Below are 15,053 nucleotides of genomic sequence, written 5' to 3'. Positions count from 1 at the left end.
GTTTCCCTTGTAGCTTATACCAAGAAGAATGGCAAGGTACACGTGTTAGTGAAAATGTCATTTTAATATACAGATATAAAATTTTACTATACATATAACATGCAGATCTTTTGTGGTTAAAAGAAATTTACCTCTGTGTGAAATGAGGAAAATCCCTAAATTGTTCATTACTCCTTAGACATTATGTGGCTCAGTGGGTTAAGATTCTGTGTGTGTGTGTGTGTGTGTGTGTGTGTGTGTGTGTGTGTGTGTGTGTGTGTGTTGTCTTTGCATGTGTCTGTGGATTATGTTTATATTACTTTCTGAGGACCAAATATGACCCTGAATCACTCCTTATACAGTGAATTTGTTTAAATAAAAACAGAAAACTAAAAATACTGAGTAAGGCTTTTATCTCCCAGTAGTTGCAGGGACTGGCTGGCCCTACTTTTTCAAATGTATCTCACTTTGGATAAAAGTGTGTGCAAAATAAATAAAATTTGTTCTAAATATCAGTTTAGATATAACTAGCTATTTCAGAAGTGGACTGGGTGCGGAAAAACCCTGAAAACTGGTAAGAAGATGAAACATCTGGGACAAGCTTTTAATATTGGTGTGTGAGACCCCTCCCCCATGTTGTGTCAGTTTGGGTGTGTTTTAAATCCAGTCGGTGCCGGTGCCGATTCTTTGGCAGAGGCCACACCGTTACTTGAACAATGCCATTTAGTGAATTCTCTGATGAGGTGATGAGTTTGCTTGCCGTTGCTTTGGATAACTGTTAACCGCCGGGCTTGGGAGGCTGAAACAGTACAGCTGTGCAACACGGTGCTTTTTGTATTTCAGATTGTTGCCCATTACAATGGAACAAATAAGGAAATTGTTTGGTCGTCGACGGAGACGATCCAGTGGCCCAAAGGAAGGCCGCCTCTCGATGATCCGCCTTGTGCCTTTTCTTTAGACCATCCGTCGTGTAATGAAAGTAGGTATTAATGTTTCCTTAGTGACTTTGCCTCCGGTGCACACTGCCTGGGAATACTAGCGTTTGTCTAGACTGTCTTCTGTCGGTAAAAACTGCAGAGGAATGTAGCCGCACCCTCAGGGAAGACTCGGCTAATGAAAGGACATGGGATAGAAACATGCCGTATTGTGGGACACCTGGTTGCAAGTGACCGCGTGTGTGTGACATATCCTGGGGACTGCGATAGGCAGGGAGATGGGGACAGTGCTGTTTTACCCCTTACATCAGCTACATTTTTATTAATGGGATGGTGTAGGGCTCAGCAGGTTAAGCCACTGTACCCATGATCCAAAGATCGCAGGGTCAGTAGAGCGGTTTGACCGTTTGAATAAAAGGATCTGCTAGAAAAATATAATGTCGTAAAGGACACTTATTATGCTTTTATGCTTTTTCCCTTCCTTTAGTTTGTTGTTTAGCTTTATGCGCATGTGTTTTAAGACGCAATGTACATGCCAAATGGCATAAATTTCACCACAGAAATCACTCTTCTCTTACCTGCGTGAAATGCCTCATTGGAATTCCAGCCTTTACTTCTGTCACTTGATGAGGTCACCACGTAATGCAATCCTTACTGGCTGCTTACCTGCCAGGATCTGTCTGCAGATTGCAGGACAGGGGTGGAATGTGTACCGCAAGCTGAACAAGGAGGGAAATGACCAGTCAGAGTACACTGGGCTCATTGGGGGTGGGGCTTAAAACTCTTGCTTAAAACAGCTTGTCAGGCAACGTTATAGACAGTGAATAGAGATGTACAGTATGAGAAAAATAATGTAATAGACATTACCACTGTCCTGAATCCACCCATTGTGTTTATGGGAGCTGTGTGTGGGTTAGGATGCTGTGTCTGGAACCAGAAGGCCCCCCAGTTTCTCCAGGAACGGGTCGACCCTGCTTTCTCAAATGTGCGTCGCTTTGGCTAGAAGCATCTAAACAAATTAAAGAAAAATATCGGTCAGGTCACTTTGAGGGGGTTGATTTTTGCAATCCTCCTGCACGTACTGTACAGGGATGTTATCAGTGGTTATACCATATGAGCATTTCTGTTCGAGTTTTCTGCCTAAAGTTATACCCATTGTTACATGTGTTGCAACCATTGGTAGTTACAAAAACAGCATTCAGGGTTTCTCTTTTTTCCTCTAACACTGCTTGCTTCTGGCCCTTGTTCACGACGAGTAATTTCCACAGACCCCGTCACTGCAGCGCTGCCAGAAGCGCTCACTGTAACTTAACATGAACTAACGTGAAGTCTCAACTTGCAGCTTCTGTAGCTTATTTGTTACACTTTAGCTTGATGCAATCGCTAAGGCGTGATTACAGCTTTACACAACCCAAAGACATTATACGAATTAGATACAAATCTGTTCCAAAATATAATGCAGTATTTAATGCAGTATTTTTTGTTTTCACTTAGCAGGTCATATCACAGTACTTGGGATTGTTGCTGTAGGATCTGGTCTAGCTCTTGTCATTTTTGGAATATCAAGTTTTCTCATTTACAGGTAAGTTTGTCCCCCCCCCCCCCACCCCCCAAGAACTCAGTATGAATTAGTGCTTATAGTGTCTTAAATCAAAATGCCAATTTCATGAAAGATCATGTTGGTGAAGCATGTGGCATCCTGAAACAGTGCCTTAATGTGGATCTGATGTTTTTTCAATTTGCATAATGTTAACAGCTACAGAGTAAAGGAACATAGTAAACATGATCAGTGTCCTGTTCGGTGGCCGCATGTGTCACTATGTAGCATCTCCCAGCCAGTTTGGCTTTATACACATAACTCTAGATGCACGGTCTTCTTGTAACTTATGAATACAACACTATGTTTGGCAGCTGGTCTGCAGCTTGTGTGGGGGACCTTTAAGCAGGAACAGAGCTTTAACACGGGGGGGGGGGGGGGGTGAAGGTAGTCACATATGGTGCTGATGAAACAATAGGTCTAGTGTGCAGCGTAGCCTGGCTGTGGCTTCCAAACTAGGGCCTTTAAATAGAAAAGTATGTCTTTTTTTTTTCAAGAAAAAAATGTTTTACGGAGTTTCCTGCCTCGAAAGGCCCGGCTTTGCCGTGGCGACGAAATGACATTTCCATTCTGGTGCGTAAGACTCAACTCCAGTGCCAGGTTGATTTTTTTTCTTTCTTTTTTCTTTTAATAAACTTGCTTTTCTTTTTTAAAAAAATGAAATTCATTGTTTTCTTGCATTTTCTCACTCAATGAGCAGCACCGTTGACATCTGTTTTTGGAGAAAGGTGTTTAGAGTTTTCATTTATGAGGATATTTTATTGCATTCGTGGAGCACGTGGACTTTGCCCGTAATGCATGTGTGAGCTTCAGAGCTCACTCTCTTCAGCCAAAACACATCAGCTGTATGTAAACATCCTATTCCGTTGTAGAATGGAGCAGAATGCGGGATCAATTGTTCACATTCCCAAAATGTTTTGAAAAAGCTGGGAATAATGTTGCTTTCTCTGCTCCCAAATTTCCTTTTGTCATTCTGGTGAATTCATTGAAGCATTTTAAGTAACTCAAATGAAAACACTACATCTGCCACTTGAGTATAGATCAAAAGGGGAATTGTTTCAGAACAGAGAGAACCATCTAAATGCACAACATCTAAATTCACTCACCTCTGTTTTACTTTATAGTAAAAACAGTGCTTTTGGCTTTTCTTTTAAGGTAGCTAATCTATTTGCAATGTAAGTAAACAGAAACAGGATGAGTGATAAGCTGAGATTGTGTGACTTAAGGGCATCAGTCAGCCACTGCAGGAAATGCAAATCTGATATTAAACTACAGAGCATAAAATGCCTTTTATCATAATAAGACTAAAACCACTGTCTTTTTGCTACTTTTAATAAAAGAATAAAATGGCATCTGGTAAAAAAGAAATAATTCCCGTGTTCCCCTTAAAACCAACTTCAGCAATTCAGGGCATTTCAGGAATTCTTGGATGCACTCTGGCTGCTCTCTGATGAAATCCACTTCTTAAAGGAAGGGAATGCAAGTTGGATCTTGCCGATTCTGAAATACTGTTTGGGGATCATAGGGAAGGATTGCTTTTCAGATGGAAAGGTTGTGTTCCTTAGTACCCTGACTGATGGTTGGATGATGGACTGTGGGATTTGGCATCATGGTATGTATTTAAGAAAAAGCAACCATTAAATTGGTTGCTAGACTGCAGCTAATCCTAATAATTATGTAGTTACCAAGCGGTATTTGCAAGGCCTTATGCAAATTATGCGGCAGAAAACAGGATAAAATCTACAACATAGTGGGCCAGAAAATTTTGGTTGTTGAGTTTTTTTTTATATATAATTATTTATATTTAGTGTGCCTTGAAAAACGTATATTTCCAATACTCACAATCTCTGAGTTTTAGTGTTTTACATATATGGTTAGAAGCCTTGAGTTAATTTTAGTTCATGAAAATCTCAGACTTGGATAACATGGCTTTACCAACAGGCTTATCTGCCTTAGCGATACAGAGATCAGATCTAATGAATATATTAAAATTAAGTAAAGCTATCCCCACTCTTCTCATTGTTACTATGACATAGAAAGATGTATTCAGGGTTTTTAAATGGATAAAAAGGTGCTTTCGTGATAAATAAAGGGCTCTTGAGTGTCAGAGGCAGATAGGGGTGATTTAAGAGTTTTTATTTAGATTTCACCATCATTTTTATAAAAATCCAGCTTTGTTTTTAGACGGAGTTTATGTTGATACCAACACAATAGATTCCAGCGAATCCAGTGCTGTAATTAACCCCCATTTCCCTGTGACCAAGTAATGATGAGCAGTTTGACTCTTTCGTTGAGTAAAGTACAAAGGGGCCACGTGTGATCTGTCCCCTTCCTCTCATGCCTCTCCCAGCGGCTGCCTTATTCTATTTAAATAAACTAGTGAAACAAGTGGTGCAGGACAAATTTACCGCCCAGGGGTATTTATTTATTTAGTTTGACGCCGGCAATAATTCATTTCACAAATGAGATTTTCTTACGGAGATGGCAAATCATAGCAGTTAGTCACCCGTCTGGCCGCACGGCGTGTAAGTAGTTGTGGGGTATCTTAATCTCGAACTATTCTGGCTGTGCGCACAGTACCGTATGCTCTGATATGGATGGTATGCTGTCTAATCCGTGAAAAGGGGGCTGCGTATGACCCAAGGAGAACCAGAGAGAAAATGTGTTTATAACTACTTGGAAATGGTACGTAGCGACTTGGAGAAGAAACATCATGCGAATTGTGTGTCCGGCATCCCGGCATTGTTTCAGATTATATGCGGACGCAGTGACCAGTCCACATGGCTGCGGGTGCTCAGGAAAGGGGGCCATGTTTGCCCTCATTGTCCGGGGATTCCAAAGGCCCTGCTTGCTCCACAGATCCCTTAGAACTTTGACTGGGAGTTAAGCAGAGAGATGGACATGTGGATCCGGCTCCCCCTGACACGATCCAGCCATTTGCCAAATGAAAGGGAGGCGGTGTAAGCGGCTCAGCATGGCCCACCCGCTGCGGGCCCTTCGTATGCAGCCACAGCGATCCACGGAGTATTTCAGCTCTCCTCCCTAAACATATCTGTGTGACTAATACATTTCTATTTATTGCAGAGGAGAAAGTTTTTATGGCTGATTAAAGAGTACAAATTACTCACGGTTTGAATCTGTTAGCCGAATTGCCACCTTAATAATAGTATTTTTCTCAGTGCAGCATGTTTTTATTGGGAAATATTAAGCCACTCATTTTCGCCGGTCAATCCTTGTCTGAGCTGCAGAGCACTTAACCCCCGTCACCCTCGCGCCCAGCGACATTTTTCAGGCACCGCACCAGATAAGATTTGCAGTTTTACTGGCCCCGTGTCCTGCAGGAAAAAAGGCTATTCCAGAAAAGGGGTCGGGGCTGACAGTCTCAGAAGGACGTGAAATGCTTTGCATGGTGTGACGTTAATTGCCAGACTCTCCAAAGCATTTAATTCTGGCTGCATTACCTGGGGGGGAGGGGGGGTTAGCAAGAGGAGCGCGCTCTTGGAAACGCTTTTATAACGTTTCATCCAAACACTTCATTTAATTTAACTCCGACTACAAGCTACAAGCCAAATATATGACAAGTCCTGGGTATCAAAATGCCTTAAGGAGGTCAAATTGCGCCTTTATTTTGAAATATGCTTTATTAAAACAAACAGGGGGCTCTGTTGCTGCAGCTGGTGTGGCCAAACAGTGGGGTATCGTTGACCAGTGCACAGCGCCCCCCAGCGGCACGGCTGGCCTGCTTCACGCAACCAACTGCAAGCATTTTGGATGCTTTTCCCTCTACTTCGCTCTGCTTTGGAATGTGTGGAGCTCCTCATTTTCCTCTACTTCCCAACAACCTTCATTTTACACTTTCAGTTTTAAAGACCAAACTACCCACAGACTGTCCTTCAGGACCCCCAGAATCTCCATAAAAATTTATTGTTATAAGTAAAAATGGTCTGCGATGGCCAAATCCTGTATGGAAGTATGAGGCAGCCCCTGTCCTATCTGGACCAGATGTATCGATTCATGTTCAGGCCCCTTTGCATGTTGATTGAAATAGTAAACTGGATGCCAAGGTGCATGGTGTTTAAGATTACCCCTGTAGGAAAAGTGGGAGAGACCAGTCAACTGCAAAAAAAAATGTGTTGTATATGTCACATCTATTGGCCTGGTATAAGTTTGTTTGTGTAATATATTTTAGACTATAATCGAATGTCAGATTATCTTATCTACAGGAAAAAACCATACTAGCTAGATTTGGCATTGCATTTATCATATATTTAATGCATTTTGCTTAAAAATGTTCATGTTTTGGCTGCATTGTTAGACAGTAACCCAGCAAAACAGAGTGAATGATTGTTATGCGTGAATGCAGTTCTCATGAAATGCCCTGGGATTGTCTGAAATGTTTCAGGGAGCTAAATCTTTTAGTTTAGTTTCGTTTAGCTTGGGATGTGTGGTTTCTCTTTGGGATGCTGACCCAAAGTTATTTGCCACTGCCTATGAATCTCCAAAGGAATAATGGAGTTTGACTCGCTCTTGTTCTTCACTTATCCAGTACGGGATAGCAATGATCTCAGGCAGCAGGTGGGGGGTGGGGTGGGGTTGCAGCAGACAGGATGCCACTCTGGCGTTAGAACAAATCTCTTTTTTCCTCTTGTTTGTGAAGAAAACTGAAGCTGGAGAAAGAGCTGGCTGGCATGTTATGGAGAATCAGGTGGGAGGACCTCCAGTTTGAAAGCCCTAACAAATACCACAAGCGTGCGGGAAGCCGGCTCACTCTCTCACAGGTAGGACCCTCGGCTGTCCTCAGCTTTGCCCGCTGATAATCCACGTTGATGACAATGTGCATGACTGATCCCCAGGAAAAATGGTGGGGTTCTCAAAAGAGACGAGATGACTGATTCAGTGACACTTCCTAATTGTGGGAAATTATTGAAATAATCTGAGCTATGAGAAATTAACTAGTGACAAGCAGGCACAGAATTGCTTGTTATTTAGGAGTTAACGAGCTTTGTACCTTTACTTCCGGAGCTGCTTACTTGGCTATCTTCTTCGTTATTTTTGTTTCAGCTGTTTTGTAGAAATGGCAACGAAACTCAGGCAAAACTAACAATTCTTTGCAGGGATTTTGAGGGCCATGGGAAATTCTCTGTCCTAAAGAAGTTCTAACTCAAAAGGACCAGAACAGAGCTGAACAACTTATTGAGGAGAAAGATGGATGTGAAGTTTAGTAGGCACAACGGATATTCTGTAACTCTATATAAATATGTAATATACAAGTATTAAAATGCTTCAGTATTTTTGGGTTAACCATGTCTTGTCCAGATTGATGGATATCTAATCAACATTTCTTGGGTTAAAGAAACAGCACAATAAACACAGTTAGCTAAATATTTTTCTGTTTACGAGTAACTCTCTTAATTTTGCCAGAGCTTGTTTTGTTTTGTTTCGTTTTAATTAATCTATTGTTCCTTTACACCTTCTTGCTAACGTGCATAAAAATGCACACACATTCGCACATGTACTGTGATGTATTCTGGTCCAGAAAAAATGTCAGTTTTTTTCCCTAGTTTATACATTCCTAACAGTCGTCCAGATGCTTAATTTAAGGCGGGTCGGCCTTTATTCAGTTTGTGGTTGAAGACACATTCTTCCTTTATTGTAAAAATAAATGCAGGCCTGGCCTTGAATCCTGGAGATAACTGCACTTCTCAAAGTCCACCTGCTTTGTGTCATATGATGCTTCAGCTGCGCCCTCTTTTTTGTTCAAAGGCACATGTTTGAATAAAATCCCCACATATCATGTTAACAGTGCGGTACATTTACACGTTCATAAACCCACCATCAGTCTTTTTTTGTTTGTATTTTTTTCTCAGTCCATTTTTTTCTGAAAACATTCAATCCAACATGGAGTCATTGCAAGCCAGAGCATGTTCCGGAAGCATGGGCCACAAAGCAGAAACTGGAGCTTCCAAAGGGTAGTTAGGGAGCCAGGGTGCACCATGAAGGTATATGCATAGACAGACAGACAGACACATTTACTTACTCTGAGACAGGCGCTTTCACACGCCCACGCATGCACTCTGTCATACACAGAAGGCACCTAGCAACACTTAGCAACCGAAGCAAGGAATTCCTTTCTTATATAGACCGTAACTTGACACTGAACATGCCAATTTCTTCTGTAGTAATTATTGTCCAGATTCTTTCTGTTGCACTTTACAAATGATAGATTATTCAGTGTCTGTTAAAGTATTCAGACCCTTGCACAATTTGCACATTTTTTCTGTTTTAAGGCACTTTGAAAGGAGCCATTGATGTTTACTAAGTCTTTAACTTTATGCATGCATTCACATTGGGTAATAAGTTGCTAATGGAAATGGGAAAATTGTAAAACTCATATTGATAGGCAGGATATTTTAAGTGGTTGCCAAACAAAGGCATTTCATAGGGCTGTCACCCAAACCTTGTAATATAGGATCGTCCCATGTTGGAAAACAAACTGCTGCATCCTGTTTTATACGGGACGGATAGCAAGCCTAGCATTTCTATGGAAATCAATTTCTCACAATCAAAAAGACTGAGCATTCTTTGCCTTTGCACTCACAGTATTTCTATGGATGTAAGAAATTAAAATCAGGAGGAAATCATGAAATCTCTAAAGCTTTTGGTCAAGTGAAGGCAAAACTCAAATGGTGGAGCGCAAAAAGCTTTCAATGCGTGTTCGAGATTGAAAAATACCCATCAAGGAATCTTTTTGAGCTCAGTTAAGTTCAAGGTAGAGTGAGTCACAGAGATATTACACTGTGCATATAAATTATGGAGCCCGGCAAGGAGGACACTCCTCTGGGATATTTCTATGAGGCCAGCTTTGGGAGAAAAAGAAATGGATATCATAGAAGAAGAGACGAAAAAGCATCTGTCAATATAGAGGGAGCTTCACAAATGTCTTGGTGTAGCAGGAAGGCATTAAGGAACTTATCTGTAAAGGCTGGTATATAATCTCCAAACCATGTCAGCTTTCCGTCAAACCGGGAAAAAAGACACATGTGCGATTGTGGTCAAAAATGTGCCCGAATTTGTGTAGATGCCATACATTCAGATCCAGCAGTGGTGTTTAACACTGGCATGGGTGGCCTTCCGGCAATTTCCGGAAAGCTTGTAACAAGTGAAGACAAGTAGGGCCGAGCATCATAGATCAGGGCCATTCAAATCGCAGTCCTCAAGGACCGAGTCTTGCTGATTTTCCAGCCTTCCTTTACCTGTGAACCAGGTGTGAAGCCTCTGGCCAATCAGAATCAGTAATTATTTAACTAACTGCCTGGGAGAACTGAAAGCAAAGCCTGGATTTGGAATCTAGGGCATGATTTGAATAAGGGGGGCATAGAGGCATGTATTAGAGGAAGTCTTTTGAACAGGGCAGTTAGTCAGAGTGTGAGGCCAAAGCTGCACCGGAGTGGCTTAAGAACGAGGACTGATCTTCCTTGAGCAGCAACAGCCGTGACTCGTTCTGGCTTCACATCTAAGGTCCATGTGAAAGCATAGTTAATACCAAAGAAACTGGTCTGGAGTAGAACTGCCAGAAGAAAGGGCAAAGACTGCACTAAGCCAGTGAACAGTTTCACAGAATATTGGCTTGTTGGGTCTGAATACTTACGCGGTTGACGCTTTCTCTTTCGTGTTTGATGGCTTATGCTGTAACCTACCTTCAACATGAGCAGGAAAGCTTTTAATAAAATGCTACGTCTTGAAAACGTGTATGCATTGTTTTGTAACTCCACACAATGGCACACCATAGTCGAACCGTCGCCAGAAGCACCGTTGTTCTGTATTATATAAATGATATACATTTGAATTTGGTATTGTTATCAATGCAAGACTGTCGTTAAGAAGGTTACCTAATTGTGCATATAGAGGCAAAAGGAGCTTTTGTGAACTTTTGTGAATAGTGGCAAAGTGACGAAAGACATCAAAAACAATAAATTTTTAAAGTATCTTGCGTAAAATGTAAACATATGCAATGTCAAAAAATTGATTTTGGTGTCACAGGGCAGAACATAAAGCTTATAAAATATAGTCATGGTGCCAGGCATCTGTAAAGGGAAGGCAGACACAGGCATACGCGTGCACATGTAAATACACGCACAGGCACACACGCACATGCACATGGCCACAAATGCACATGCCCATGCAAGCAATTAGTGGGCAACCTGCGGTGACCTGAATTGCATGTTCAGTGGAATTGGATGGGAAGCAGATAAGGAGCCATGTACAAACATGCACAGTGTTTTGGCTCTTTTTCAAGCTCTTATGAACAACCATACCCCCCCCCCCCCCCACCCCATGCGAATATAGCTCTTATTTTGATAAAACTAGTAAATAGATTCCATTGTAAGACACCACCAACCTACCAATAGAACTGGATGTGTGTCACAAATCTTAGCCTTTATGTGCGTTCATAGACTGTGCATATATACACACTACTATTACAAATATTTTCGGGTTGTTTTCGGTATTGACGTGTTTTTTTCGGATGTGTACTCACCACAGCTAAGTTACTGGTTTTATTCCCTGTAGGAGCCCCCCGTCCATATTCATGAGCCTTGATTACTGTGGAAGAAGCATCCTGCTGTTTGAATACTTTAAATTGCTTTGAATGAAACCATTACGTTGTTATTATTAAATGTCTAACTGCAGCAAAGAAACTGAACTAGTTCATCTCCTTTGGGGTGAGATATATTTTGTTACAATTCATTTTCAAATTTATTGCTTTTATAAAATTGGGTTTAAATGTGAAATTAGTTTAAATGAAATTTAACACTCTTAAGGTTTTTTTTTTTTTTTTTTTTTTTTACATTAGGCCTATATTATTGTATAATTAACAAAGCTGTAATTATGTATTTAAGTTTAAATGGAAAGTACATTCAGCATATCCAGCAGGAATTATGTCCATAATAATATTACTAATCTGTTTAATTAAAATGCTTAAACTGCGGTACTTATATTCTAACACAAGTGATATTCCCAATTGACCATTATATGAAGCCCACAGTGGCTACATATTTATGTTCTATACCATTATTTAAGCAATAACTTTCTGTTAATGGTCCTGTTAAAATGGTACTGTCTCATTTTACTGTCTTAAAGGTTTGTCTTCCTTGTTATAACTCTCCATAAACAGACATTTAAATAGGCATCGTAACCATGGAAGCATGCCACTGTCATTTCATAGGCCTTTAGGGTGCAGTTGATGTAAAACTAAAAATGTATATATACTACACTCGTTCATTACATTTTAAATGTTTTCCATATTAAGTAGCAAGTCATTTAATGTTATTTTGCTGGCCCGCATTCATTAGAAGGCCGGGAAGAGTAATTGGCACCGGGGATGGTTTAAGTGAGACAGGGTGCAGTACTACTGCTGGAGCCCATGGCCTTCTGGTTGATGGTGGTGACAGCCATGTCTCTCCCTGTCCCTAACTCATATATATGACATTATTGCTTTGGAAGGCACTTGATTATAGGGACAGGTTTAAAAAGCAAGAAATTTGTACATTACGGGACGTTATGATAAATAAAATTTGTTTAACTAAATTAATCATTATATATGCTTGTCAGCCGTTACTATGTGAACTACTATGTGTTAAAATATTAACCACATTGTGAGATGATGTGGTCCATATATAGTGCATCTGCCATCCCAAGTTTCCATGGTAATGACTGTGCTGTTCTGGATTTATGGTAATGTTGTGCCATAGTATTGTTTTGCAAATGTTTTTGCACATTTTGTTATTTAAGATTTTTTTGTTTTGCATACTCAAGGACATGACAGTATGGGTAATGTGAGACGGAGCATTCATGGAATATCTTAAAGCATTTACAGTGGAGCATGTGCTCTGCAACTCATAAAACTTTCTTTACAGTGCCATTAACTATGGCTTTTTATGCACCATTAAAAACAAAAACGGAAGAACAAACAGCAACTTCCCACAGTGTGACTTTAAAGGTTCACACTCACAAGCAACATCTGTGTAAATGAGATCCATCCAAAATATCTTACTTTTCCCAAAAAAAAATAAGTAAAATACTTTCCCTCAGAAAAGTTGATCTGATTATGTCCTGGATTATGGAAATTAATATGGCGTAGTATGAACTTCATTTACACTACAGTGCCTCCTCCCGACGTGCCAGTCCTCGCCCCAGTCATAACTCATTTAAACACGGACAGTATTACCCATAACACTGCCTAACTATGCTTAAGCACATGTACAGATATATACCGCACTCTCTAAACCATTGCAGCGCGTACTGTCTGCACATTGTCTTGCATTTTGTGGATGTGTTTGTATCTGTGCACTTTGTGTCCCTATTCTGCTGTGTGAAACTGAATTTGTCTTTACGATTAGTAATGTCTTTCTATCTATCTATCTATCTATCTATCTATCTATCTATCTATCTATCTATCTATCTATCTATCTATCTGTCTATCTGTTTGTCTGTCTGTCTGTCTGTCTACAGACTTTATACATTCTTACAAGTTAAGCACACACTTCCCCATTACATAATTTTTATTTAAGCACAAAAGTAAAGTGCTGCGCTTCTTTGCATTGCACTCTGTGAGTAGATGTGGTCCATTTAATCTGCTCTCCCTCACTCATTTCAGCGCGGATCCAGTTACGGCTCGCTGATAACTGCTCATGGAAAGCATCAGCTGTTTGCAAAAACAGGCTATTTTAAGGTAAGGTTGGATGCTGACTTTTCCGGCTCATCCTCGCTGCTGTCCACCCACACTCGCATGCACAAAGGCAGGGAGTAGGCGAGCTGGCCGCGCTGGTGCAGCGGCGGTTCAGGGGCATCACGAGCCGCAGGCTCTCCGGAGTTACAGGCCTTATGGTTGTTTCCTCTGATATGAAATGCGTTTTGCTTGTGATTTTAAATTTTAATTAGAGAAGCGGCCAAAAAACAAATACAGGCCTGCATGTGCATTACATCTAGATGGAAACAAATCTTAATATTTTTGTGATGCATAATAAATAAGAAAATATGCAAGTCACAAGGCCAGTGAATTGTTCAGCACATATTGACATTTGGGCATTAAATGTTTTGTTAAGATAATCTTTCCAATCGTTATTCTCCACTATCTAGGCTACTAAAGTAGGCTATTGCTTTTAGCTGGTCTATGGACCATTAGCATGGACATTGTTGTTGACCATACATAGCCTATGTAGCCTAATCACCAATTCCTGATTATGTAATGTAATTTAACCAAGGCATTTTATCATAAAAACGTTGCATTTTGACACCTTTCCATTAAGTAATGTGGTTCTGCGTTGTCACGTACCCCCTTTCCCACTTGTACCTTGTAAGGCCTACATCCACTTCACTTTTCAGTTAATACTGTAACTGAACACATAAATGAGATAAACAGCCACTTTGACTTTATGGTGCTCAAGTCCCAGGTGACAGGGAACATTCCCAGAACTTCAGCCAAAGTTGGCAGAGAACATTCTTACTGTAATAGGCCTATTAATGGAACGTTTTTTCAAAGGTTCTGTCAGTGTCAACATAACGTTATTACCTCAATCATCTCTTTAACACAAGTAATGTTGAAAAATAAACTACTGTTTGATAAAATATTAACTTATAAAAGTGGCATATGATCTCGCTGATGTGAGAGATACCCACTGCCCGACCATGCACTTCATTTGCTTTTATATTATTAGTCTTAGCTGTAATATTGGAATAACATTCTGGGAACATCAGGAAAATTGGATGCTTTGAACATTTCCATAACTTAACCGTAACTTTCGGTAACTGTTCCATCCATCAATCCATCCACTTTCTGTAATCGCTTAAGGGTCATAGGGGACCTAGCTATGTCTCTAGGAAAACCTTTGGCATTGGGGTGAAATATGCAGTGCTGGCTGTATTAACTGATAACCATCGAAACTGGGGTTTAAATATACATGAGATTATATAATATTAAATATTTGGTAACACTGCTTGAAGGGACACAAATACTTCGTAATAACTCAGTTACTACTGAAGTACAAATCACAAATAAATCATGAACAAATAGAGTCGCTACTTCAAAGATGTGTCATGATTCATTAATAATGAACAAACATGAGATCAGTTTGTGACTAATACTTAATTTGTTATTCTCATTAATATATAAGTAACAGTATAATACTACATTATTTGTCTCCCCTTAAGTAAACTTACCAAATAATTTTTATAACCCATCCATCTATCCATTTTCCAACCCGCTTGGAAAGCAATGAGCATGAGGCAGGGAACTATCCAAAACGGGGGCCAGCCCATCGCTGGGCACATGCACACACCAGTCACTCACACATGCACACCTATGGGCAATTTAGTAACTTCAATTAGCCTCAGCATGTCTTTGGACTGTGGGGGGAAACCAGAGTACCCGGAGGAAACCCCACGATGACAACATTCAAACTCCACACACATGTAACCCAGGCGGAGACTCAAACCCCGGTCCCAGAGGTGTAAGGCAACAGTGCTAACCACTGCACACCATTCCG

At 40.5% G+C, this 15,053-nt stretch overlaps 1 protein-coding gene across 2 annotated transcripts in view; it reads left to right on the top strand.

The window, feature by feature from the left end:
• The window catches only part of npr2 (natriuretic peptide receptor 2), a 45,398-nt gene that overhangs the window by 13,645 nt on the left and 16,700 nt on the right, over window positions 1-15,053 (top strand). The window contains exons 6-9 of one of the 2 annotated variants that reach the window (XM_049019832.1): window positions 823-958; window positions 2,412-2,496; window positions 7,169-7,289; window positions 13,166-13,240. In XM_049019832.1, coding sequence (XP_048875789.1) covers window positions 823-958; window positions 2,412-2,496; window positions 7,169-7,289; window positions 13,166-13,240 — 417 coding nt within the window. Of the gene's footprint in view, window positions 1-822; window positions 959-2,408; window positions 2,497-7,168; window positions 7,290-13,165; window positions 13,241-15,053 lie in introns of both variants that reach the window. The other variant, XM_049019831.1, reaches the window with a different exon arrangement.

This window comes from Brienomyrus brachyistius, chromosome 7, assembly GCF_023856365.1.
Source record: "Brienomyrus brachyistius isolate T26 chromosome 7, BBRACH_0.4, whole genome shotgun sequence".
Lineage (NCBI taxonomy): Eukaryota > Metazoa > Chordata > Actinopteri > Osteoglossiformes > Mormyridae > Brienomyrus > Brienomyrus brachyistius.
This window is presented reverse-complemented; position numbering and strand designations above follow the sequence as displayed.